This window comes from Sander vitreus, chromosome 2, assembly GCF_031162955.1.
Source record: "Sander vitreus isolate 19-12246 chromosome 2, sanVit1, whole genome shotgun sequence".
NCBI lineage: Eukaryota > Metazoa > Chordata > Actinopteri > Perciformes > Percidae > Sander > Sander vitreus.
The window spans coordinates 35,521,131-35,546,881 of record NC_135856.1 but is presented as its reverse complement, the minus strand read 5'-3'; the positions used below and the strand labels follow the sequence as shown (position 1 = coordinate 35,546,881).

General features: G+C 40.6%; 1 protein-coding gene across 3 annotated transcripts; it reads left to right on the top strand.

Moving 5' to 3' along the window:
• Positions 1 to 187: 187 nt before the first annotated feature.
• On the top strand, positions 188 to 24,682 carry galnt7 (UDP-N-acetyl-alpha-D-galactosamine: polypeptide N-acetylgalactosaminyltransferase 7). 3 transcript variants are annotated; one of them, XM_078267174.1, is made up of 16 exons: positions 188 to 875; positions 3,861 to 3,972; positions 5,972 to 6,290; positions 10,771 to 10,937; positions 11,087 to 11,217; positions 11,379 to 11,458; positions 12,455 to 12,637; positions 12,898 to 13,080; positions 15,033 to 15,150; positions 15,270 to 15,392; positions 16,347 to 16,462; positions 19,711 to 19,813; positions 19,946 to 20,044; positions 20,755 to 20,883; positions 21,027 to 21,057; positions 22,674 to 24,682. In XM_078267174.1, exons 1-16 carry the CDS (start codon positions 753 to 755, stop codon positions 22,778 to 22,780), a joined length of 2,124 nt encoding a protein of 707 aa, XP_078123300.1. In that variant the 5' UTR covers positions 188 to 752; the 3' UTR covers positions 22,781 to 24,682. The 3 variants fall into 3 exon arrangements, with proteins under 3 accessions (XP_078123300.1, XP_078123317.1, XP_078123307.1); XM_078267191.1 differs by lacking the exon at positions 12,898 to 13,080; XM_078267181.1 differs by lacking the exon at positions 12,455 to 12,637 and having other exon boundaries at positions 190 to 875.
• Positions 24,683 to 25,751: the final 1,069 nt, after the last annotated feature.

The following is a 25,751-nucleotide window of genomic DNA, read 5'->3' as shown; positions in this document are numbered from 1 at the left end:
TATATTAATTTGTGTGTATATCCAATTGTCAACCTGCTTGCTCTTCCATTCCTTCCATGGTAATCACTGAGTTATTATCTCTGCTTAGTAGCCTACATTCGTGGGCGTAACAACGAACCACAGCCCTTTTAATAAATGATCGGGCGTCACCTAACATAGTTTGAAAACCAAACAGACCTCTCTTTCTTGTTTTGACTTTCCACAACCAGTAAACCTGGTTGTATATTCGTGAATCGAGTCGAGCCATGTCAGAAACCGAACGACACCATTTTAATATTTGAAATGTGGATGTTAAGAAATATACTGAAAAAAATACAGAATTATTAATAGGATATAACTATCAGACAACATTCTTGAAAGTGTGAGGTGAGCCATTTACAGACTTGTGCCTCTCAGCTGGGAAGAACTTATCTGTGGGGGGCTGCTACGCTGAGCCGTGTCTGTCAGCAGTAACGTTAGCAGGTCGGAGGGACCGTGTCAAGAAGGAAACGGGGAGAAGAACCCGGAAAGGAGCAGTTTCATTCAGCCTGGTCAATACAAAATATCATTTTTAGAGGAAGGTCACGGTCGCACCACTGACTGTCGTCGAGTTAACGTTAGTACCAGCCTTGTTGTTCAAACTTGCAACAACAGCAGCGAACTAGTTGTTAGCTGCTTGCCTATCGTGCCAGCCGGCTAGTCCTTGCTAGGAGCAGTAGCGGCTAATCTAGTTTAGCTGTTGGCAGCCTGGCTACTCGTGAAGGGCTTCCAAGATGAGGATAAAAGTGGGATTCATTCTACGAAGTTTGCTTGTCATTGGGATTTTTCTTGGTTTGGTGGTGCTCTGGTCGTCTCTGTCGCCGAAACCCAACGATGAAAACCCATTTGGAAAACGGGTAAGTTGAAAACAGCAATCCGGTAACGTTACCTTAATTTAGCAAAGTGTCCAAGAGGGAACTGCACGTATCAGTGCTAGCATAACTCCAGCCCAACACTTCAAAGTGTATAATACACGTAGCTATGCAAAATGTCTATGGATGATGACTGATAAAGATGAGTTGTAGTGGACTGTGTATAAAACGTCACTCCTAACACAGCGACATCAGAACAAGCTTCAGCTCTAGCTAACGTTACTAACTTACATTGGTTGTCATGGAGATTTGTTCCTAGCAAATGTTAGCTAGCTACGGACGCTAGCTTTTTCATTTGGATGTTACAGTTGCATCCCGTTATTTTAGCTAATACATCCATGTTGCATCCTCCCTTACGTTACATTCCTAAATCACACACGTTCATTCCAGGACACATCCGCATATGTCACCATACTGTTGTAATGCGTCGTTAAGGTGGAACTGTCTTGAAAGTTAACGTTAACAGTTTAACCAAAAGTCCGGCTAACGTTATTTGGACCAGAAACTGTCGTGAATACGTTTTACAAAAAAGAAACTAATTTTGTATTCATATACCAAGAATTATCCCAGTATCCAGTATCCCAATGATAAATATGAAATAAACAAGAGCGTAGATAACAATGGTTGGTTAATGTTTTAAAGTCCCCCTAAATAATATGAATCTCTCTAAATGTGACTTGAACACAAATTACTTTGTGAGTAATGTACAGATAAAATGTTTTTGAAACTTGGAAGCTTGTTTTCTGCCTTGTCCAGCATGTCTTCACCAAGTTCTTTTCAGGCATTTTCAGTGTATGAATCTGTGCTGATGTGCAACAAAATGACCCTATGATGTAAAAACGCCTATTGAAGTATAGCGGAGCAACAAAAAAACATTTATGCAAGGGAGTTTTTCTAGAATTGTTGGGACTTTATAAATTATAGAGTGTGGTCTAGACCTACTCTATCTGTAAAGTGTCTCGAGATAACTCTTGTTATGATTTGATACTATAAATAAAATCGAATTGAATTGAAATTAGGGTTGGGTGACAGGATTATTACATTAGTCGTCTATGGCTGATGGACTTCTTTTGGTCAATTTCAATTCAGTGAATAGGTAATTTTTGATGTTTCTGTCACATTGTAATCAAGGGGTCAAAAATGACAGTTACCTGTAAAAACACAACTGTAGATCAGTGGAATAGTGTAAAACCATTGGCAGGTGCATGTGTATCCTTGTATCAATGAGAACAAACAAAATAGGAACCCACTCACATTACTCCCACAGTGGGATGTTTAAGGTTCCCTTGGGCTAGGTTCACACACTCCTCAGGCGGCAGCGGTCCTCGGGCGCTCCTCAGACGGTCCATTGAAAAACGCAAGGCTTTCCATACATGTTGAATGGGGGTAGTGGGCTAAGGCTGTGGAGGTGGGGAGCCGTAAAAAATACAGCGCCCTGTTTCGAAAAGTTGAGACGGATTCGATGTTTGGAGAAACGCAACCCCACATCACGCTGCGATGGCTAATCGCTGCTGCAAGAAAGTTAAAAAAGAAACTTGGATAACCGCTAGAGCTGCAAAGCTTAATCAATTAATCGATAACTTGTTGACTATTAAATTAATTTTCGATAATCAATTAATCGATTGGAGTTATTCTTTTTCTCTCTTTCTCCATGAAATGAAGCTGCCTTCAAATGTCGAGATCATACAAACGATCTCAAAGAAAACAATAATTGTGAAATATCAAGTCTACTTGTGCTACCTTTTGGGTGTTTAAGAACAAAATAGGACTTCACAAAATGGGCCATTTAAAGACCTGGACACACAGAGCCGATAATCGGCCGTCGGACAGTCTAGCGAGGTCAGTGACTCGAGTCTGTTCGGTATGTTTCGTGTCGTTGTCCGTCCGAGGGGCCGTCGTCCTTCATTTTGGCTGATTTGACATGTATATTCGGCGGGGCGGGCACTGCCGGCACTCTGACTCAAATGACCCATCTGATTGGTGGAGTGCTAACCCGGAAACGGGGAGCGGAATGAGCGTGACTAGAGTCTCTCAAAATCTGACGAAAATCTTCTAAACTGACCTTTGTCGATCTGAAATGAAGACAGATTCAGCAACTGCACGGCCTATTTCTCGCTTCAAATGTTTTCAGAAACACATTTCGGTGAACTATTTTAGTACAATATGAGATCGTATTCTGAACAAGCCGCCATGACAGTCTGTCTTTGAATTTCTGGAGAAATGAGAACCACGTGACGCGTTCATCCAATCAGTTGCCGGTTTTCATTTTTGGGCGACAATACAGATTAGCGCCGCCTGCTGTTATGGAGACGTATTACGTCTCGTCGCTTTGGTGTGTTCTGAGGCATTTTTTGACCAATTTGGGGAGACTGATCAGCCCAACTGCCTTTTCTGCCAACGTTTGGCCATCGGCTCTGTGTGTCTGGGCCTTAAGTGACACTCCCACTGCTGCACAGCCCCTGCAGAATAGATATAAGGTGTAGCCAGACCATACTCCAACACTGACTGACACAGCGCTGTGGAGACGAGCGTGGCATTGTGAGACTATGGTTCCCTAAATGGCTAATTGGGTAAGACTCAACCATACAGTTAATGTGCAATCTTTAAAACCAAATAATGAGCAAAAGGAGCTTTAAAAGCTCATAATGGCAAACCCACAGACAAATAGGTAGCCTGTATTCATCCACCTATGTTGGCGATTACCTGTGACAGGCCCTATTAACTCTAATTAATCCCTCCAAATGATACACGTATCCGTTTTGTGCTGAACCATATGCGTTTCGTCCTGCTCACTGTCAGTAGACCTATAGTTGGTCCATAGCCATATTTAGTCACACAACAGTTTTATTATTTTTCAATCATTTATTTGTCCCAGCATGTTCCCCACAGTATTATTCTCTGATGTTGTGTTAATAATGTCCATCTGTTTAATGTACTGTATAATACCCTCTGTTGTATCCCTCTGTAAAGGATGACAGTGTGCTGCCTAAAGGAGACCTAGCAGATCAGTTTAAGCCCGTGGTGCCATGGCCTCATGTGGAAGGGGTGGAGGTCGACCTCAACTCCATCAGACTCAAACATGGTGAGACATAGTTCCATTTTTAAACATCCCATAAACAAGCCGCCCACATTCTCAAAAAAGAGTCCATCTTTTTTGAAGCAGGTGCAGGTGTAAAGGAAATCTGCCATTTTACAGGTCCCGATATGCACAAATTGTATTTCTGTGACATTTACTTGCAAGGACCGTTGCAAGGTACTAAGACTGTGGCATACTTTATCAAAAAACGTTTGTTAGAGAGTTAATGAAGGCTAGTGAACACCTAACCCAGACATCTGGAAACTGTCGAATTTACTAAACGGATCACAATGGCTTTATGTTTTCTTAACAATAACACACTCATGGTCTAACAGAGGTTTAAGATCTCTACAACTCTAATTATTTAATACATGTTACAGTTAAGATATTTGACCATGTTTAAAACTATAGTGCGTAGTTTCTTGTCGCTCCCATGAGTAATGACAACAACTCTATCGGCGCATCCACATGACCAGGGCTCAAGCTTAAGGACCTCCCCTCGTCCTGGGGCCAATTAAAAAAAGGGTCGGGGACGACGATAATACATTTTGGGACGAATTTGGGAGGTTGAAAGAATAGAGAGTAGTTGAAAGAAAAAGAAAAACTGCAAATGTTAAAATGAACGACGAGGTCACCGCGAATATTGACTGTCAGAGTGATGTAATGTTACAATGACAACGGTGTCCCGTGGTGGGATACTGCTGCGATTTCTAACGTTACATCAAGTAAACAAACAGCAGGAAAACACAAAGCAGAGCCAGACCCTGATCCGCTAGCCTCTGACCTCACAGCAGGTGCAACAGGGAATCTGTAAGTTTGCTAGTGACTTTATTGGTCGTTAACGTTGCTGTTAACGTCAACTGTTAGCTAACGTTAGTTTGTTTAATAGTAGCCTAAGTTACAGTTAACGCTATCTAATGAGACAGCAGCCGACGTTTGCATTTACAGTGAGTGCGCTGACGATAACGTTGTAACGTCATGTTAAGAGTCAAGACTCTGCAACAGCTCAAATCATGTCCCTGACGTTAACACTTAGGCTACGTTCACACCGCCAGTCTTGATGCTTAATTCTGATTTTTTTTGCTCAGATCCGATTTTTTTGTTTGGCTCTTCACATTACCTTTTTAAAATGTGGCCTATATCAGATTCCAGGGTGAACTGTTTGCGGTTTCGAACTGACCCGCATGCACAAAAAAACAATAACAATGACATCAGACGCAGCACGCTGTTGCACTAAAGTTTGGGAGGTTATGGAGGAAGTAAGCATTTTCGCTTTTATTTCAAGATGTTTGTGTAATGGCAGGCATAACATTAATGAGCAGGTGCTGAGGAGGAGATGAATGAAGGAAAAGAGAGCCAAATTGGCTATTTTGGCCTTTTGCAGGGTTTTGGCTGCAAATTCACTACAGAGGTCTGTGTGTCTATTTTTTCAAAAACGGAGACGGTAACGGTATGATCCTTCTAGTTTTGATTGAATTGAAGTATCTCCCCATACACAAATTAGGTCTAACACCTCACTCTCCCTCCATTGACTTCCTCCATCACTGGTCTAATAAACGGCTGTTTATTAATATAAAATAGTTGCGCACTATAGCTTTAAAGGCAACCTAATGGAAAGTTTCAAAGTACCATAATGCAATTTAAATGTTAAATCTTCCCCAGTTAATTTTTTTTCACTTTTGATGTTTTGAAATTCAAAATTGTCAGCCCTAGGCTAGAAGACAATTTGGTGCTATTAGATGCTACAAAATCAGAAATTAAAAAAATTAATTAAAATATGTATATCTCAAAATCCCTAATAGCTGTTAATAATGCAAACCAAGTACACAAACAGGGATTTCGATCAGTGTGCCCAATATTTTTTAATAAAACAGTATTTGTTTTATAGTATTTCCCTCTTATAAAGAGGGCAAAAGGTACATACGGTACAGGTAAGGTACAGTTTCTTTAGCACTTGTATGTTGTGATATTGTGTCATCTTTTGGTTTCTGGCTGTCGTCTCCAGGAGGGGCCAACGATCCTCAGAAACCTGACCAGCAGCCCAACCAAAAGCAGGTGATCCAGCAGCAGTATGTGACATTCAAGCCCCACACACAAGCCTACACCAGCCCCATCCTGAAGAAAGGTATCCTGGGAAACTTTGAGCCCGAGGAACCTGAGCCTCAAGGGGTGCCCGGCGGTCCTGGAGAGGGAGCCAAGGCCTTTGTCCTGGGTCCAGAGTACAAAGACGCCATCCAGTCTTCCATCAAAGAGTTTGGCTTTAACATGGTAGCTAGTGACATGATCTCACTGGACAGAACCATTAGTGATATACGCCATGAAGAGTGAGTACTGCTGTTCATACTGACTACATGTCTGCCACCTTCTTTACTCACTTTGTTTAACTGTAGTCAGCCCTAAATTACTATTACAGCACCTATTCACATTTGCAACTTAATACTAATATGGCATGTCTGTATTAAGCTAAGTTCCCACTACATGACTTTTAAAATCAACACATCCCTGTACTGTTCACACTACACAACTTTCTGTCTTATTAACATAACACTACCTGACTGACCAGCGACAGCAGGTCGCACACTAGTAGATCTTTCACCAGGAGGAATCCCTGCGTCTGGCCTCAAAACGTTTTGTTGTCGTCAAGTTGTTGGTGGCTGATTTGCAGCGAAAAATTCAAAGAAGAAAAGCAGGATTAGGGCTTGTTTTCCACTACGCACGGAAACACCCGCCTGTTTTTTTTTCTTCCTTATATATCTAGCACCTGACACACACACACACACACACACACACACACACAAAAGGCGGTTAGGTGTGACTCCTACCCACCCCACTGAACAAGCTGTTCAGACCATTTAAAGTGGTCTGACATTTGAAGACTACACATGAGTCAGTCTTTTACATTGCCACATCACGGATGCACAATGTTTGGTGTCCTTTCACTTCTGAGTCCCACCCAGTGTTTGCAGAAGCTCTCATATAAGCTGACAGGTGTTTTTCAGCAATGTATTTTACTATTGCCTTTCAAGGCAGAAACGGAGAAAAAACATTCAAATTCAGCCAAGAACACATCAAAAGCCTCACATCCTCCATTGCGAGATCACTGTCTTTCATTGGATTGTTTTCACTTTCAGTTTATAGATCAAAATACTCCACACCCTCTACAGACAAACAGCAGTGTACATGTGCCAAAATGCCAAGAATCCACAAGTTGACAAAACAAGAAACTGTAGGACAAATAGTCAGATACCCATTCATTGTCATTGTAGAGGAGGAGATGTCTTCTTAATGGTGGGTACATATGCGTGGCACCTTACACAGTTCTGTGAGAGTTTTATTGCAGTGTTAGGTGTTATCTTATCGCGAACGTGTGTAAAAGTGAGTGTACTGACAGCTGAGGTTAATTCGGGCAGACACTGAATCTACAGTGTGTCAGTTAGTGGGGAAAGGTCACTCTTCCTCTGTCACAGCACCACTTATTGTTAACTTCGTCTTTTAACGGAACACCCTGTGTGTTTTTGCAGGAGCCCTCTGCATTGGCTTTGAGTCCTTCTGGCTGCTCTTGCAGCAACATTTTATTGTGAGACAACTTCCATTCCATTAATGTGTTAATCGCAATGCGATTAAGGGCCGAGCATAACGCTTTCATGTTTTATAATCGCATGCCGCCATTTATTAATTTATTTTACACTTCACTCGGCTTCGTATCGTGCCTAACAGGCTGCTATTTTGACCCTTTGCTGCACCTTTACTTATCATCAAGCTGCATTACGTCCTCGTAACACATCCTGCTGCTGCAGGCTTCAGACATGATGGAGAAAGACAGCAGAAAACACAGTTCTGAATGGCGCTTTTTATTTTCCAAAACTCCTGGACAGCTCATTAGACAAGTCGAAAACCACATGCACATTGTGTAAAGCCGAATTAAAATATCACCAAAGCACGTCAAGCTTGAGCTACCACCTACGAGCTAATTAATGTGACTCAGGTTGATGCTAGTGGGCTCAGGAAAAGCACTATTTTGGAGAGTGCTACTCATGTGATAAAACATGCGATTAATTATAGAAATTCAGCGATTAATCGCGATTTTAAAAAATAAATAATTGTTTGAAAGCCCTAATTCAAATACATAGGTCTGTTTTTGTGATCATTTACAGTCAACAGACCAACCAATCAGAGCCTGTAAGTGGGAATAACAATAGGGATGTCATCTTCGTTTATAGCTAGCCTACTCTAGCTACATTCATGAAAAAAATAGTAACTGAAAAAGGGAAACAGAAAAGTTAAGAAGCGTGGATGAGATCGACAAAAATGTACAGATCGTTGTCATCTTACAGAAAAAAACAAATAAATCAGCATCGTCAAAGATTTTCAACAACTGCTTCTAGCAAGCACTACCACAGGTTCCTTTTGACTGGAAATGGCATTAGTTGGAGGGATATTTCACTCAATACTGATTGGTTAAAGCTATAGTGTGTAGTTTCTAGGGCTGGGCGATATGGAGAAAATCAAATATAACGATATTTTTGACCAAATACCTCGATATCGATACCGCAACGATATTGTAGTGTTGACTATTGGTGCTTTCACAAAATATTAACACAATGAGATTTTTGATAAATAATCATCAGTAATGACTAAGTGGGTAAAGGCAAATAATAGTTACAACAGTCTGGTAACTTTAATGCAGCCTTTAAAACCTGGAAAAGACAACACTTATGCCATATTGCGATATCCAAAATCTAAGACGATATCTAGTCTCATATCACGATATCGATATAATATCAATAGATTGCCCAGCTCTAGTAGTTTCTGCCACCCTCATGAGGAATTTTAAGTAATGACAACAACACTGTCTGCGCGTCCACATGATACTAGCCTTCTATGACCGCAACTCATTTGGCAATGGCTTGAATGTAACGGATTAATATCAAAAAGTTACGCACTAAAGCTTTAAGGCAAAAGAAAACACGAAAACCCTCTCATAACAAGAAATGAGCTAACAACTATCAACCATCTTTGTCCTTGACCCCAGTGCACCCACCATTAGGCTGGCTCTTCTATCTCAAGTTAAGAGTCACCACATTATACTGGAAACCATAAGTCAAACAAACTTCTACAATCTCTTGGAGGATTGAACGCCCTAAACGTTTATTATTACCTAGCCATACGGTTACAGTATATCAAACATTGGTCAAATGATTTCAACTTCTCACGTCTAGACTGAGAACAACCACTAATCTAGATCTACACATGAAAGACATCCCCTTCAAACAAACCAAACCATCAAGAAAGATGTTTTAGCTATCCTACCATCAACACAACCCTGTCAGCCTGGTGGAAAGCTAACAACATCCTTATCCTTACCAAAATCCCTCCCCATCAGCACTAACTCAGCTATGGAATTATTCCATGTTTTGTATTGTAGTGCCCGGGTGTTATTTTGTGTCTCTGGTGCCTCCACACGCATACAAACTTGGAAAAAAAAACATCCATGCTGTTTTGAGTGAGATATGGTTTCTGAACGTGTCCTGCCTTCAGTCTCCGGGTGAGCTGTTCAGAATCGGCAGGGCCTTTTTACATCACTAGCCGAAACGAGGGGGCTAACCATAGCATGCTAGCTCGTTCTGAATGGCAAAACACTGCTACAACACACACTAGTTCACCATAATCTACAAAAGAATTACTAACTAACTATAACTAACTATTCTGCAGGTATTCCACGCAAAGTTGGAAGTGTGCCCTCGTTTAGAAGAAGTCTCCCGGCTAATCCTGCCTTGTACTACTGAAGTTGTAGAAACAAACAGTTGCTAGCTCATGTAATCCTTACCTAGCTACTGCTAATATGTGACTGCCAACAAAGATGTTACAGCAGTGAGAGGTCTCACTCTGTAGCTAAAACAGAGACCTGGACACAGGGTGAAAAGAGGAGCTGCAGCAATGTGCAGTACAACAAAAATATGGTGTTTTTTGAAAATGAAACCATGTAAGCCTATTCCGGTACAACCTCAATATACAATTATGAACCTGAAAATTAGCATAATATGGCCACTTTAATTTCCTCAATGTAAAGATTCAAGATTCCTTTTATTAGAGAGAGGGGTGGCCAGCCTGGCGATCTTTTCAATAATTGCTTGTTTATGACCTTCAACCTACACCAGTACACCTAAAACTGTTCCGCCCAATCCAGAATTTGCAGATCAAACAGGCTATACTAGACGACAAATATTGACACCTTTCAGTTAGGGCTGCTCAATTATGGAAATAAATCATAATAACTATTATTTTTGGTCAATAGTGAAATCACAATTATTTAACTCGATTACTCATTGACTTTTAGAAAGACGTTGCAATTATTGAATTTGAAAATTTGAAAGTAGGGCTGTGCAATTATTCAAATCCACTCCACCTCCTATAGAACATTCTCTCATAAGACACTTCAGTCTTACTGCCCACAGACAAATGGAACAAAGATCTCAAAGTACAGCATGACAATGATGATTCCCCCCCCTCATTTTGTATTTAATTATTAATTTTAATATTTAATTATTAACTATGTTCAAATACTTAATTTTGGTGACTTTTTATGCACTAATTGGTCCTGCATTAGCTTCTCTACTGGTATCTTAACGAGCAAGCTTTTTGATGAACCGAAAATATTTACTACAATGTTGTCAAATTGACTATTTTCACTCATTTTGGACTCGCCTACACATCCAATGAGAAGAAGTTGCATTAGAGAGATAGCCGCAACCTGTTACCTGAATGTCATTGACTTGCACCTGGCACTCTGTCCCACCTCTCCAGGTGTAAGTACTGGCAATATGATGACAGACTGATGACCTCCAGTGTGGTGATAGTCTTCCATAATGAAGGCTGGTCTACACTGATGAGAACCATCCACAGTGTCATCAAGAGGACTCCCAGGAAATACCTGGCTGAGATTGTCATGATAGATGACTTCAGCAACAAAGGTGGGTTGCTTTCCTCACATACAGTATAAGGGTTGGGGGGGGGTTTGTAAACTTGGTTACCTTGTCATCTCTTGAACAATTCATCAATGCATAAAAATAGGTAGATCTGATTCAAGAGAACCTGCTGACTAGTGTGTTTCTGTGTGTAGCCCATCTCAAGGAGCGTTTGGAAGACTACATCAAGCAATGGAACGGTCTTGTAAAACTCTTCAGAAATGAGAAGAGAGAAGGACTGATCCAGGCCAGGAGTATAGGAGCCCATAAGGCCACTAAAGGACAGGTATCATATTATCTTACTGCTACTGCTCCAACTGATGTGTGAATATTTATCAGTGGCAACTTATACTAGGTGATCAACAGTTGCATTGATCAGACTGACACCATGGCCTTCTCGTTAAACAGTACGGAACAAAGACATCCAAATGTTTGTTTGTTTTGTAGGTGCTAATCTACCTGGATGCTCATTGTGAGGTTGGAATCAACTGGTATGCTCCACTGGTTGCTCCTATTTCAAAAGACAGGTAACACACACACACACACACACACACAACTTTATAAAGGCTGGCTGTCATCAAACAGAGACAAACTGGTTTAATACTAAATTTTAGTCTGTTTATTAAACCATAACTTTTCTTTTCAGCACAGCTTTCTTATTTTTATACATGTGGTACTTTTTGTATTAGACAGTATGGTATGGTTCAAACGGGAAACGTTATTTAGTTGTAGATTAATCATATTATACTACCTTTTCTTTATACAGTTAATCAGTAATCTAATCAGTGTTAGTGTCCTGTTGTATTTCGATATCTTTACTCGAATATCCAGATCTGTGCTTACCTTTATTCTAAACTAAAGGGTCACTGTGCAGCCTATTCAAAGACATAAATAACACGATTTAGCATTTCCTTTCTGTGATCTAGTGATAGAGATTAATGGGCTGCTTGTATTTTACAGATTTGTCTGAGGTTGTGTCCATTTTGGTCACTGTATTTAATCTGCTTCTGCTCTCAGCTGCCACAGTGTTGCAGGATTCTGTACCATGCCAGACACAAACTAGAGATGGCTCCACTTTTTAATATCTACCATTACTACAGCACTGAGGACTGTATTTGCTGAAACCAATTCTGCAGGCTGTATGTACTGTATAAGACTCTTGCTCGTTCCAGGAATAATTCTGTGATATGAAGTGCACCTTAATTTGCCAGGCATTTTCTCCTGGATAGCTTCTACGATAGATTTCTCTATGTGTGAGCCACAGAACTGTTTAGCCTGAACACTGTGCTTTCAAGACACATGTCTTAGCTCCATATCTCAGCCTTAAAACTCTCCTGTGCAACATTTTGAACAGAGCATTGGAAGGAATTCACTAGTGAGTATTGTTTGACTAATCATCCCAGCCCAATACAAACAAAGGCTTGTGTGTGTATGTGTGTGTGTGTGTGTGTGTGTGTGTGTGTGTGTGTGTGTGTGTGTGTGTGTGTGTGTGTGTGTGTGTGTGTGTGTGTGTGTGTGTGTAGGACAGCATGTACAGTACCACTGATAGACTATATAGATGGTAATGAGTACACTATGGAGCCCCAGCAGGGTGGGGATGAGGATGGCCTGGCTAGAGGAGCATGGGATTGGAGCCTGCTTTGGAAGAGAGTACCGCTTAGCCAGAGAGAGAAGGCCAAGAGAAAACATACCACCCAGCCGTACCGGTACACAAACCACAGCCAGCATGCTAACACTCATCCCTGTTCTGTTTGTGTCTCCATCTCCCATTCCTTCATCCCACCTGTCCTATCCTCCACTGCGTCTTGCTCTGTCTTGGTCTCTGACACCCCCACCCAATGTCTTTGTGTTTCGACTGGCACTGCTGTCCGTATTTGCCTGTTTTTTATTTCCTTCATGTACACCACCCCTACACCTCTTTCCCCCCATGTATCTTGTATGCTTGGCCCCATCCCCACTCTGTCAGAACGGTGTGTACGGTGCCTCTGATCGACTCCATCCACGGCCAGAAGTTCACCATCGAGCCCCAGGGTGGAGGAGACCAGGATGGCTTCGCTAGAGGAGCCTGGGACTGGAGCATGCTCTGGAAGAGAGTACCTCTGGGAGACCGAGAAAAAAACCTCAGAAAAACTCAGACTGAGCCATATAGGTACAGAACATCAATGCCTCCTGACTAATTTGGACAAATGCTAATGATATGTCTGACATTAAGACTATCACTACCCTAACTAACCTGTTAGGAAATGCTAATCTTAAACCAGAGAGGTGAAAATGAAGAAAAACAACTCATCTCAGTAGAACCTAAAAAAACCAACTCAAAAACAGAAATATAAAGACCTATGGGTACCATTAGCTGATATTTACAGTAATACCAACTTATATATAAATATAAAAAAATATATATAATAGAGTCAAACCCTTACTGCATATCACAACTAACCAACTAAACCAAAACTATCTCACTCTGATGGGGAGTAACTCGTTCCTGTCCTGTCCACTGACTGCCTGTGTGCTTCAATGTTTCTACTACTGGGGTTGATTGGTGTTGGTTTCACCAAACTGGGTTATGGGCTTGTTTATTTAATTTAGTGGGATTTACTCCAGTTTGTTATCTACTCTTAATTTGACTTTCTGATGTTTTTTGCTGAAACTAAGGTTATTTGGGCCAATTTAGCGAATCCTTTCCTGTTTTATAGGAGTCTGAATCTACCTTTTCTTATTTAGCCATCTTGGAACTGCAGGGACTTTAAAGGGCTATGCTAACATAACGGCATTGCCTTCAGTGAGAAATGATTGGGCCTGAATCTAAAACGAGAGGAAGTAGTGGAGTTTGTGTTGGGACATTTTGTCGGGTCTACAGGGGAGCTTCTGGTGTGAATCGGGTTCAGACTGGGGCACCATCACCCGCACATTCCCCCAATCACTTTTTTTTCATTCATGTCTTCTTGTCAGTCTTTTTTTCTCCACTTTGCTTCCGCTAATTTGTTATTGTGCTTGGACTCTGTTTCTATGTCCATCTGATGTTATGCTCTCTGTGTTGTCATTGTTGTTATTCATACTGTCTCTGACTGACTGTGCTTTAAAGGGGACCTATTATACTGTTTCAGATTCATTTTTATATTTAGTGATTCTACTAGAACATGTTTACAGCTCATACTGCCCATGGCTGCTACACCTGTATTCACCCTCTGTCTGAGCGCCTGTCTCTTTAAGCCCCCCCTCCCAAAAAAGCCCAGTCTGCTCTGATTGGTCAGCGTTTCTGCATCTCAGAGTCTCCTGAAATCTCCGCTGCTGCTACATTGCAGCTGGAGACTGACTGCAACGGAGTATAAAGCAGGACTTTGTATTGTGAAAAATCACCAGTACATTTTTCTAAACCAAATACTACACAACTGGACATGTTACAGCAGTGACCTGAAATTGGGGAAAAATGAACAACAAAGGCAGCCAAGATTTCTCTGGCGTTAGCATGCAGCTACTTGTAGTTATCAGTGGATTGTAATGGAATAGAGCAGCACTTTCTACCATCAAAAATGACAGCTAAAGGCTTTTAAACCACATACTACCCAACCAGACATGTTCCAGCAGTAAAGTGACCTGAAATTGGGGAGAAAATGAATAACATTGGCAGCCAAGATTACAGCTTTCTCTGGCGTTAGCCTAAAATAAATGCTTCAGTTGCCTGCCTGGAGCAGATAACCAATCATAGAAAACCAGCTCCGTGTGATGTGACACGGAGCCAAAAGTAGAAAAAGCGTTGAAACCCGAGCGTTCTGAACATTGGGAAATCAGAGGTTTTTGCTCATTTTTCTGAAATACATTTACCTCATTATTTGACGCTTTGGCCACATTTAACATAAAAACCCGACATTGTAACATTTAAGTTATGACGGGATTACGGAAAAGAATAATAGGTCACCTTTAAGTAAAGGCAATGTAGATGCCAATGTTTAGACAGAAATGAACTGTTTAATATGGGATTCAGACCAACCTCAAAAGAAAAGATGATGTGATGACAGTGACAGTGATGCACCTGTTTGAGTATGTGTCTATATGTCTGTTTCTGGATGTGGGTGTGTGTGTCTGTCTTTACACCTGTAGGTCTCCAGCCATGGCAGGTGGTCTCTTTGCGATAGAGAGAGACTTCTTCTTTGAGCTGGGTCTGTATGACCCCGGACTACAGATATGGGGAGGAGAGAATTTTGAAATATCATACAAGGTAGACATGGAATGGACCAGTTTATACACATTGAGTCTAAATGGCCACAAACAAATCATTTAAAAAGAGTTTTTAGCAATTATCCATTATGTTAGATTTATTTCTGTGTTTTTATGTAGATCTGGCAGTGTGGTGGGCAGCTGCTCTTTGTACCCTGTTCTCGTGTCGGACATATCTACAGACTTCAGGGATGGCAAGGCAACCCTCCTCCTGCGCATGTTGGATCGTCGCCCACTCTGAAGGTAGAGTGGCTCATGCTTTGAAACTCTGTGTAGACTCTGTACACACAAAGACAGAAATATGCACATGCATCATCAGAATTTTAAATCTCTGTGTAAGCATGGTTCTATTATTTCAATCTTGTTCAATGTGGAAATGGGCGCACATCCACAAGCCTCATTTCCACTACCGCAGTTGGCCCTAAAATGGATGCAGACATGCCCTTAATTACCTGTTTGCATATTGCGTACTACCTGTACCGGCTCCAAATGTCCAAAAGGTAATCTGTGATTCAGTTTACATGCTGATGTAAAAACAGACTTTTCAGACATTGATAATACAGGATAAATTGTAAGGATCATTAACGGAAAATAAAATGATGCCTACAATGTAAAATTGATCACAAAAGTAACTGATCAACTTTAAGTATATAAATGTTTTACAGAGCTTTGTGTACTTTGCAAAAAAAATCACACAGTCAATGAAAATGGTTATCAACCCAAATAAACAAATTGTATTATTACATTCTATCTCTCACCTTTCTTTTAGTCTGCACTTATATCACCCCCTGATTGCTCTAGTAGAAACACATTTTTGCGCCTGTTCTGGAGTCTGTGTGAGGTGCCCACATTCTCACTTCACATTCTTCTTCATAAATCCCAGTTTTTTTGTGGGAAATTGCATATGCATGCTTATTGTGCATATGCAAGGACTATTCATCCGGACCCAGGTGTGCAGTAACATTTTGCATGTTGTCCATTCAGCATCAACACTTTCTGTATATTATGAGGTGATAAATGTAATCAGTTATTACAGCAGACAACATCAGCATTATGTTATATCTTGGAATGCAAAATTATTATTCATGTCATTGTGTGTGTGTGTGTGTGTGTGTGTGTGTGTGTGTGTGTGTGTGTGTGTGTGTGTGTGTGTGTGTGTGTGTGTGTGTGTGTGTGTGTGTGTGTGTGTGTGTATAGAACTATGTCCGTGTGGTAGAGGTATGGTGGGATGAATATAAGGACTACTTCTATGCCAGTCGTCCTGAAACTCTCACTCTAGCCTACGGAGACATCATCGAGCTTAAACGCTTCAGGTATAACAAACGTATAACAAAATATGCATACTTTGTATTTATTTCTGATAAGTGTTAAGATTTATTCTTTTGTCTTATTTGATCACACTTTTCCACATCTCTGAATTTCTCATATATTTGCTTGTTGCACACCTTACCCTGTACACTGTCTGATTTTTCGGCTGTCCTGACAAAAGTTGACAATCAAGAGATCATACTGTAAGAAAAGTCCACTGACAGACTGTTTTAGAGCAGACTTCCAAGGGAAAAAAATGAGACTGGAGCACACTGATTGATTTGCAGCCTTTAATTGTGCAAACTAATGTTAACACCACTTTGTCTTCATCAGAGTCAAAATGGACAAAGGCAAATGCATAAATAGTTAACCTAGAACAGGTGTATAAGTCTCATTTGATAATTGGTTGAACAGGATTTCAAATATATTGTATAAATATAAGGGTGGGAATTGCCATAGTCAATGTCCAAGTGCCACAACCCATGCACTACAGTCACATCAGGAGCAAAAGAACACGAAATTCTGGCTTATGTTGGACAAACATAAAAGAGCTTTAAAGTGTCCATATTATGAAAAAAATCACTTTTTCTGGGATTTGGGGTGTTATCTTATGTCTCTGGTGCTTCCACACGCATACAAACTTGGAAAAGAAAACATCCATGCTGTTTTGAGTGAGATACAGGTTTCTGAATGTGTCCTGCCTTCAGTCTCTGGATGAGCTGTTCAAAATCTGCACGGCTTTCTACATCACTAGCCGAGACGAGGGGCCTAGGGGGCTAACCGCTAGCATGCTAGCTCATTCTCAATGGCAAACCACTGCTACAACACACACAGATTCACCCTAATCTACAAAATAAATTGTATAGAACTACTTACATGTCCCTGTTCTGCAGGTATTCCACACAAAGTTGGAAGTGTGCCCTCGTTTAGAAGAAGTCTCCCGGCTAATCCTGCCTTGTACAGGCCAAAGTTGCAGAAACAGCTAGCTAGCTCATGTAATCCTTACCTAGCTACTGCGTATGTGCGACTGACAACAAAGATCTTACAGAAGTTGAGATGTCTTACTCTGTAGCTAAAACAGAGAGCTCAACACACAGGGTGAAAAGAGGAGCTGCAGCAATGTGCAGTACAACAAAAATATGGTGTTTTTTGAAAACTGAATTGGTCACGTTTACTCTAATTAATTACACGTGATGAATGCAGTACTTTATCATATCTGCTGCAGTTTATGAAATATTGTATGGAGTATTTTTTTACCAGTGCATACCATTTGTTGTCTGACAATTTAGAACAGTGGTACCCAAACCTTGTCACATGAAAGACCCCTAAACGGACACAAATTATATCACAGATCCCAATTTAGATTTCATCCCAGGGCTGCCCATCTCATTGAATTTTTGCCACCAGATGTTTTATTACAGAAAGTTTAATAAACCCATGATCAAAAGTGTATTTCACTTATGGATGGAATTATAATGAAAATTTTAGGGAAAAAGTGATTCCCCTTTTACTCGGGACCAGTGTTGAGGAAGTTACTTTTAAAAAGTAGTGTTTGCTCGTTACTCGTTACTTCTTAAAAAAGTAATCCGTTACTTTACTTAGTTACCCCTTATGGAAAGTAACTTTTTACTTTACTCGTTACTTTTACGTTCCTTTTAAAAGCAGGCGTCTCTGGCAGAGACTTAAGTTAATTATACAAAAACTATCTTTGACCATAAAGCCACTGGTTTATCAGTGAAGTGTCTGAACTACACTGCAGACTGGATTCTCTACTCACAGATTGACGGCTGCGGGTTGAATGCACATCAGCAGGTCATCGGCGTTACACGGTGTTAGTGTATACTATGTAATGTCTGTGTCGACTTGTACCAGTTGCGCAGCCACAATGGTCCGTGCATTGTCGTAGACACATGCAGCCTCTTTTCTGGAAATCCTTGCGTGTCCGTGCAACCGACACAAGTCAACAGCGGTCCGATGCGTGTATGTATGAGGCCATCTCCACCGCATCCATCTGTGAGGTTGTCAGCTTTGTGTCTGCCTGGCTCAGAGCGCCGTCCAGCAAAAAGCCACAAAGCTTGAAACGCTCTCAAAAGTTAGCTTAGGCTGCTTCTCGCTTGCCATGATTACTCTGCTACCAGCGTCTGTCACGTCCCGTGTGGAGCTTGTGAGAAGGCAGTGTCGCTGTCAAATCTGTCCCTGGGAAAAGTAATGTTGCGCCGAATTGAAAAAGGAGCTACGTTTCGTTACCAAATTTTCAGTAGTAGCGCGTTACACTACTTTTTACCCGAAAAAGTAGTTATGTTACTGTAACGCGTTACACCCAACACTGCTCGGGACCCCCTGGAATCCCCTCAACCACTCCACTTTGGGAACCACTGAGTTAGAACATTGTGCAGTGGCCACAGTATAAAAAAAAGCCTGCAGGTTTGTTCTTGATGTGACTTAGTGCGGTGTGGCTTAGTGGGGTGTGGCACTCGGCCATTGACTATGGCAACTCCCACCCTTAGTATCCAGTATCCAGTAGAACTTGAAATACTGTTCAACCAATTATCCAATGAGAATTGCACACTATATACTGTATGTGTTTGCCTTTGTCCATTTTGACTCTGATGAAGACAGTGGTGTTGAAACGTCTGTTTGCACAATGTTGCAAATAACTCAGTGTGATCCAGGACCCACCTTTTCCCTAAGATGCTTTGGTGACCAAATAAAAACGGTCTGCTTCCAAATTCTGACGACCTAATTATCACAATGTGACTGCTGCTGTGACTCACGGTCAGAGTATTGCATGAAATGACACGGAATATACTGGTGACCTAGTGTATTGCTAGAAAAAAAAATTTAAATAATGTTTTAAGTAATGTAAGTTCACTGTAAAGAAAGAGAAGACTGTTCACTTGACATCAAATAATCTGAAATCATCCAATTTGTCAGTTTCAGAAGATACATTTACACACATACAGGCATTAATAGTTGTTTTTATGTTCGTGTCAGTTTTGAAATTGGTCATAGTGTATATTCATATACTCATGCTATCCATTTATTTATGCATTTAAAAATATGTTTTAAGCCTTGAATACTACTTTAGACACACTGAAGATTCTTACCATTTGAAATAAGCTGAAGTTCCATGCAATTCCTTTCTCTATTTTTTTGAATTGGTTAGAAATGGAGACATAATTAGCTTACAGTCAAACTAAGTGCACTGGTTGTGAATAATGGCTTGCTGTTTGTTGGCTGGACTTTTTGTCAGGGAGGAACATCGATGCAAGAGCTTCAAGTGGTTCATGGAGGAAATAGCGTATGACATTCCACTGTACTACCCTCTGCCTCCAAAAAATGTAGAATGGGGAGAGGTAGGCACACACACACTCACACTCACACACAGCACTACAGTACTGTTTCCTTCCTGGTTATTTGACGGCTCGCTTTTTGTGATATCCTGTGCTATAAGGCTTTGTGTGTGTACCCTGTCCATGTGTGTGTAGATTCGAGGCTATGAAACAAGTTACTGTATTGACAGTATGGGACACACCAATGGAGGCAATGTGGAAATAGGACCATGCCACAGAATGGGGGGTAACCAGGTATGAAACACACACACACACACACACACACACAGTGCCTCATGTGGTGTGTTGCTTTGTCTCCTGTAGCTCTGTTCAGTCCAGATGGAGATGGTCTTGATCTAGTTAGGTTTGGTTGTTGAAGAACACGACAATTGAACTCCATCTCCCTTAGTAAATAAGTGCTTTTTCTTATTCTGTCCATGTCTCAAGTTGCCAAGTTCCATCAGAAATCCTTAATTTTCACACTCAAAACTACTTTCGTAGTTTTGGTCAGACAGGTTATTTTCTTCAGATGCCCAAGTATTGGTGTGCATTGCTGTCTACCACAGTCTTTTTTATTTTTTATTTTACCAGTCGTCATCAGAGTCCCAGTTCTCTCTCATCTTATCCGACACATGAGCTTTTAAAGGGAGATACTGTCAGCCAAACTATTCAGCAACACCACAACAACATTGTTTAGTTAAGTTTTTACAAAACAATGCAGGGTCTGTCCCAGAAAGCAGGTTTAACCAACTCAACAACCTTTGCCTCCACTAGTTCTTGGCCATCTGCTTGGTGTGTCAGGGCCTTTGAGTTGTCAGTACACCCGCTTTCTGGAACAAACCCCTGCTAGTTTTGCCAGATACAGGTTTTAATGGCCTCAGGGCAGCTAGTACTTTACACACTGTGCACTGGACTCTGTGATGTGTTAATTAGTGTGTGTGTTGTGTGCTGTGTGCTGTGTGTAGTTGTTCCGTATCAATGAAGCCAACCAGTTGATGCAGTATGACCAGTGCCTGACTAGAGGAAGTGATAATTCAGCAGTCATCATCACACACTGTGATCAGAACCAGAACACTGAGTGGAAGTACTTTAAGGTGAGACATACTCACACACACATGCCCACTAGACAGAAAGTAGAAAGTATTGGAATAAAGGAAAATTCACTCACTCTCTCTCTCTCTCTCTCTCTCTCTCTCTCTCTCTCTCTCTCTCTCTCTTGTTCCCTCTGCTTATCCAGGATCTCCATCGATTCACTCATGTACCAACAGGTAAAATCTGCACTATTTTAACACACAGTGTTAGTTTTCATTCTGTTTTCAGTGTCACTGACAATCATCATGTCACCAGTGGAAGGAAAATTAGTCATTGATGGTGTCACACTACCTCTAATATGGTCTGTAAAGGGTTTCCACGGTGGTGGAAAACCTGAAAAAGTCATGGAAAAGTTTTGAGATTTTGTCCATGAAAATGTGTGTGAACCCCTTTCTGTAGTCCTTCTGGTATAGTTAGAGGAGAAAACACAGCCACCTGATCAGACAGAGCACGAAGCAACCACTAGGCACATACAGCCTGCGTGTAGTTAAACTCTTTAAAGCTGCAGACACACAGACCAGACGGCTGACCCTTGGCAGAAAAGGCAGTTGGACTGATCAGTGCCCCCGAGTTGGTCAAAAAGTGCCTCAAAGCGACGAGACGTAATACGTCTCCATAACAGCAGGCGGCGCTAATCTGTATTGTCGCCCAAAAATGAAAACCAGCAGCTGATTGGACGAACCGTCACGTGGGTCTGGTTTTTCCGGAAATTCAAAGACAGACTGTCATGGCGGCTTGTTCAGAATACGATCTCATATTTTACTACAATAGTTCACCGAAACGTGTTTCTGAAAACATTTTAAGTGAGAAATAGGCCATGCAGCTGCTGAATCTGTCTTCATTTCAGATCGACAAAGATCAGTTTAAAAGATTTTTGTCAGATTTTGAGAGACCCTAGTCACGCTCATCCCGCTCCCCGTTTCCGGGTTAGCACGCCACCAATCAGATGGGTCATTTGAGTCCGACTGCCGGCAGTGCCCGCCCCGCCGATTTATACATGTCAAATTGGCCAAAATGAAGGACGACGACGCCTCGGAAGGACAATGGCACGGAACACACCGAACAGACTTGAGTCACTGACCTCGCCAGACTGTCTGATGACGGATTATCGGCTCGGTGTGTCAGCGCCTTAAACCAGTGGCGATATTATCGGCCAATATTAGTTTAACACAGATATATCAGTATTAGCAGATTAGTAACAAGAACTTGCAGTACAGTACAGTGTCAAATATATATTTGAGGACATTTAGTATTGTAATAATGATTTATATTTTTATAATTGAGGAATCTTAACAAAAATGTTTGTTTAAAAATATTTTTTTTTAAAACAGTATCAGCCTCAAAAAATTGCATTGGCCCTATTGAAATAAATGAGATCACAGAGAGTTGGGATGGTAAGAAAACCGAATAATTCAGCTGTGATTGAACAGTCGTAATTCACTCAGTGAACCACACAAAGGTTCAGACCAGTTTCAAACCAGCCACATGTTCAATAAAAAAGCAAAGATAAAAACCGTCTCAAACGTCATTAGTCACATAATTTATGCCATTTTTTGAAGTCGTTTTTTCAGATGTAGCTGCTGTGGAATATTGAAACACGCTCCACTTTGAGACATAACATCACTATCACATTGCCTTAAATTAGATGAGCTCAAATTTTCTCAAGTTGAGTACCTCTAAACACAAACCCCTTTTGGAAAAGGTCCACTTCCAGGGATCCATATGGGAGGCGGGGCTTCGGAATCCCTGTAACAACTGCTAATAGCAATGTTCATCTGTGTTCTCCTAACAGGGAAATGTCTGGACCGCTCTGACCTGCTCCACAAAGTCTTCATATCAGACTGTGACAACAGTAAAACCACCCAGAAATGGGAGATGAACAACATAGTGGCTGTCTGAAGACTGAACAGCTCGCACAAAGAAAACCACTGGAAGCTCGGAGAGAAACATGGTGACTGTTTGAAGACACACACACACACACACACACACACACACACACCCCAATAGATACATTTATACTACAAGTTTACAGATATATCAAGCTGATACTATCCTTTAAAGACAAATTTTTTTTTATATGAGCCAGTCAGTATCAGTGCACCTCCAACATGAGGGAGTTAAAACGTCCCAATTGAAAGACACCGAGTATTGACTATTATCCGTTTCAACCCAAAAGTTGGTTGGTACTGTTGGTCCATACAGTCATGCATTCTACAGACACATAGAACTGAAGAACTGGTTGGTATGGAGGCTGAAGCTACTGGTCCTCCGATTGACCTGTTGGATAAACACTGAACTAAGACATAGTGGACTCCATCTCTGTCCTTCTGTTTCTGTCTGTCGCTGTCCTTCATAGTGGTTATGTTTGCAAGGTCTTTCTTTTTTGTTCTTTTGGTTCTTTTTTAAACCACTAAATTGATTAATGAAATTAATCACATCAACTCTGACTATTGAACAGTCACGCTCTTATTAGACCTTTTCAATCAACCAAGGGAGTCCTTTTTAGTGGTGGAGGATTCTATGAACCATCAGTGGGTTTTACTAGGTGTTTTAACCAAGTCTGTTCATATGCTGGGGGCATAAAATGGCTTCCAGGCTGAAATAGTTAGTTAAAATAGGATGTCAAAAACTAAGCATTTATTGGATATATTAAAGAAAGAATACTCAGATGATCCAAATCTGTTTATAGAGCAATCATCCTGGCATGTATGGAACAATCAACATGTAAAGATTATTTCTCTGCACTGGCCCTGTTCGATATCAGCCAAAATACATACAAACCTTATTCTGGGACCGGGGAGAGGCCATCCTCAGATGTCAATGAGATGTAAGTAAAGCTCCAATAGGCACATAGTAAACAGGCTGGACACTGACATATTCTAATATTGAATTGTATTTGTTTTTTCTTCACATTTGCACTCCAGAGTCTGTGAAAGGCATTCTTAACATCCCCAATTAGAAAATGGCACCAAACTTTCGAAAGTATGGCTATACTACACTCCTGTGGCGTAAAATGCAGAAGGATGATTTCAAATGAAGTACTTCATTGGTATTGGTATCACTTTAAGGCTACTGGTATCGTAATTTTTTAAACTATACCCAGCCCTACAAGCAATGCTTGTGTCCTACATAAAGCTTCATTTGTCTCAAGTCCATTCCCACTATGCCATGCCTGAAACCATCCCACCTAGAGAAAGCTTTCAAATGCACAATAGCATGAATAAAAGTAACTCGTCTTTCTTTTGTTCAGTTTGATTAGTTGCAATTTACATTAATTCATTTCCATTGATTTTAATTCCTTTTCATCAACTTCTCCAAACACAGAGATGCTTTAGAGTTACTTAAACATGTTAAGGAGAGCACATCTTTAAGAACAGTGATCTGACTGACAAAGGATTTATGAACTGCCTGCCTTACTGACAGTCTTGATGAGTAATTCAGTAGCTGACCAGTTATCTGTGACATAGTTACTGCCTGTCTGAAAATAAAAATATGACACTGGGTTGTTTGGGTGGGGATTGATACCAGTGAGAAATACACAACTTATGGTGGGGAAAACAACAAATGAAGAAAATGTGGGGTTTTTTTGGTTTGTTTTTGCAAGGGAAAGAGGGTTTGGTGTATAGGTGATCATGGATGCAATGTTTTGTACAATGTAAATAGATTTCTTTGTTAAGATGATCATGATGTATTTTGTGAAGGGCCTTGAATGATGTAAATATCTAACTTATAGCAGAAATTTAATAATATGGGCTGAACAGTGGGTGATTGAGCGAATAAAAGACCTGATTTTTACTACCACCACTGTAGTAAACCACTCTTTGATATTGTGATTTCATTATAAAGCATTTTTTAAATGACTTATAAGGTCAAGTATCATAATATTCTATAATTGCTGGTCACTTTGTGTCTATAATGCATTTATGAGTTTATAATCTGCTTATAGCAATGTATAAGTATAGTTATACGCACTTGTAAATAATCATAATACTTTATAATGTGTTATTATTGTTATAAACCATTTTATAATGACTTAGGTGAAGTATTATAATACATAGAAAAATACAATTTTCTCTATTATAACTCATGATTTTAATACATTATAATCATTTTATAATTCATAATTATCACTGCTGTAAGGCATAATAATGTGATTATAAATTATATTAAAGGTGCAGTAGGTAAGACTTATAAAACTAACTTTCTGTCATATTTGCTGAAACTGACCCTATGTTCCAGTAGAACTACATGAAGCAGGTCATTTAAAAAAAGAATCTGGCTCCTCTGGCACCACCTACAGCCTATAGTGTGATTTGCAAAAATCCACCGTTACCTCTTCAGATGCACCAATAAGGGCCACGGGGGGTGTCTAACTGCGTGTCAATCACTGCTCATGCACACGCATTCATTCTGCAATGCAGTATAATGATGCCAATGATAAAGGAGCTATACTAATCATTATGAATGTTAAAGGAATCAACAGTGGTTAATATAATTACTAAGGGACCATTCATTTTTTATTTAAAGCCCCAGTGTGTAACGTTTGTAGTTGTTCATTATCAAAATCTGTATTGCCCTTCACAAACTTGTCCTTTTTCATGAATATTGACCACGACCATCAATTTCAAGTATTCCTATTAGCTTGGAATTTTACATTTGACGCTCCATAATGATGCGCCATCTTGAAATACGTTAGCCAGTAAGGGACATACAGGCTATACTGCTCCGCCTTTTGTGTTTTCGACTCACAGCTGCTGCTAATGGGTGTCGTCGCTTACCGGCCCCGGCAAGTTTGAAGAAGGAAACATGGAGGACCACAAGTATTCAAAATCCAAATTTCAGGAACAGGAGTCTTCATCTTCACCCAGAA

Bases quoted from the DNA above. Each gene is read 5' to 3' on its own strand.
- galnt7 (XM_078267174.1), top strand. From the start codon at position 753: ATGAGGATAAAAGTGGGATTCATTCTACGAAGTTTGCTTGTCATTGGG. The intron at 15,393-16,346 runs GTAGAGTGGCTC...GTGTGTGTATAG, and splicing joins GATCGTCGCCCACTCTGAAG to AACTATGTCCGTGTGGTAGA. The intron at 19,814-19,945 runs GTAGGCACACAC...ATGTGTGTGTAG, and splicing joins AAAATGTAGAATGGGGAGAG to ATTCGAGGCTATGAAACAAG.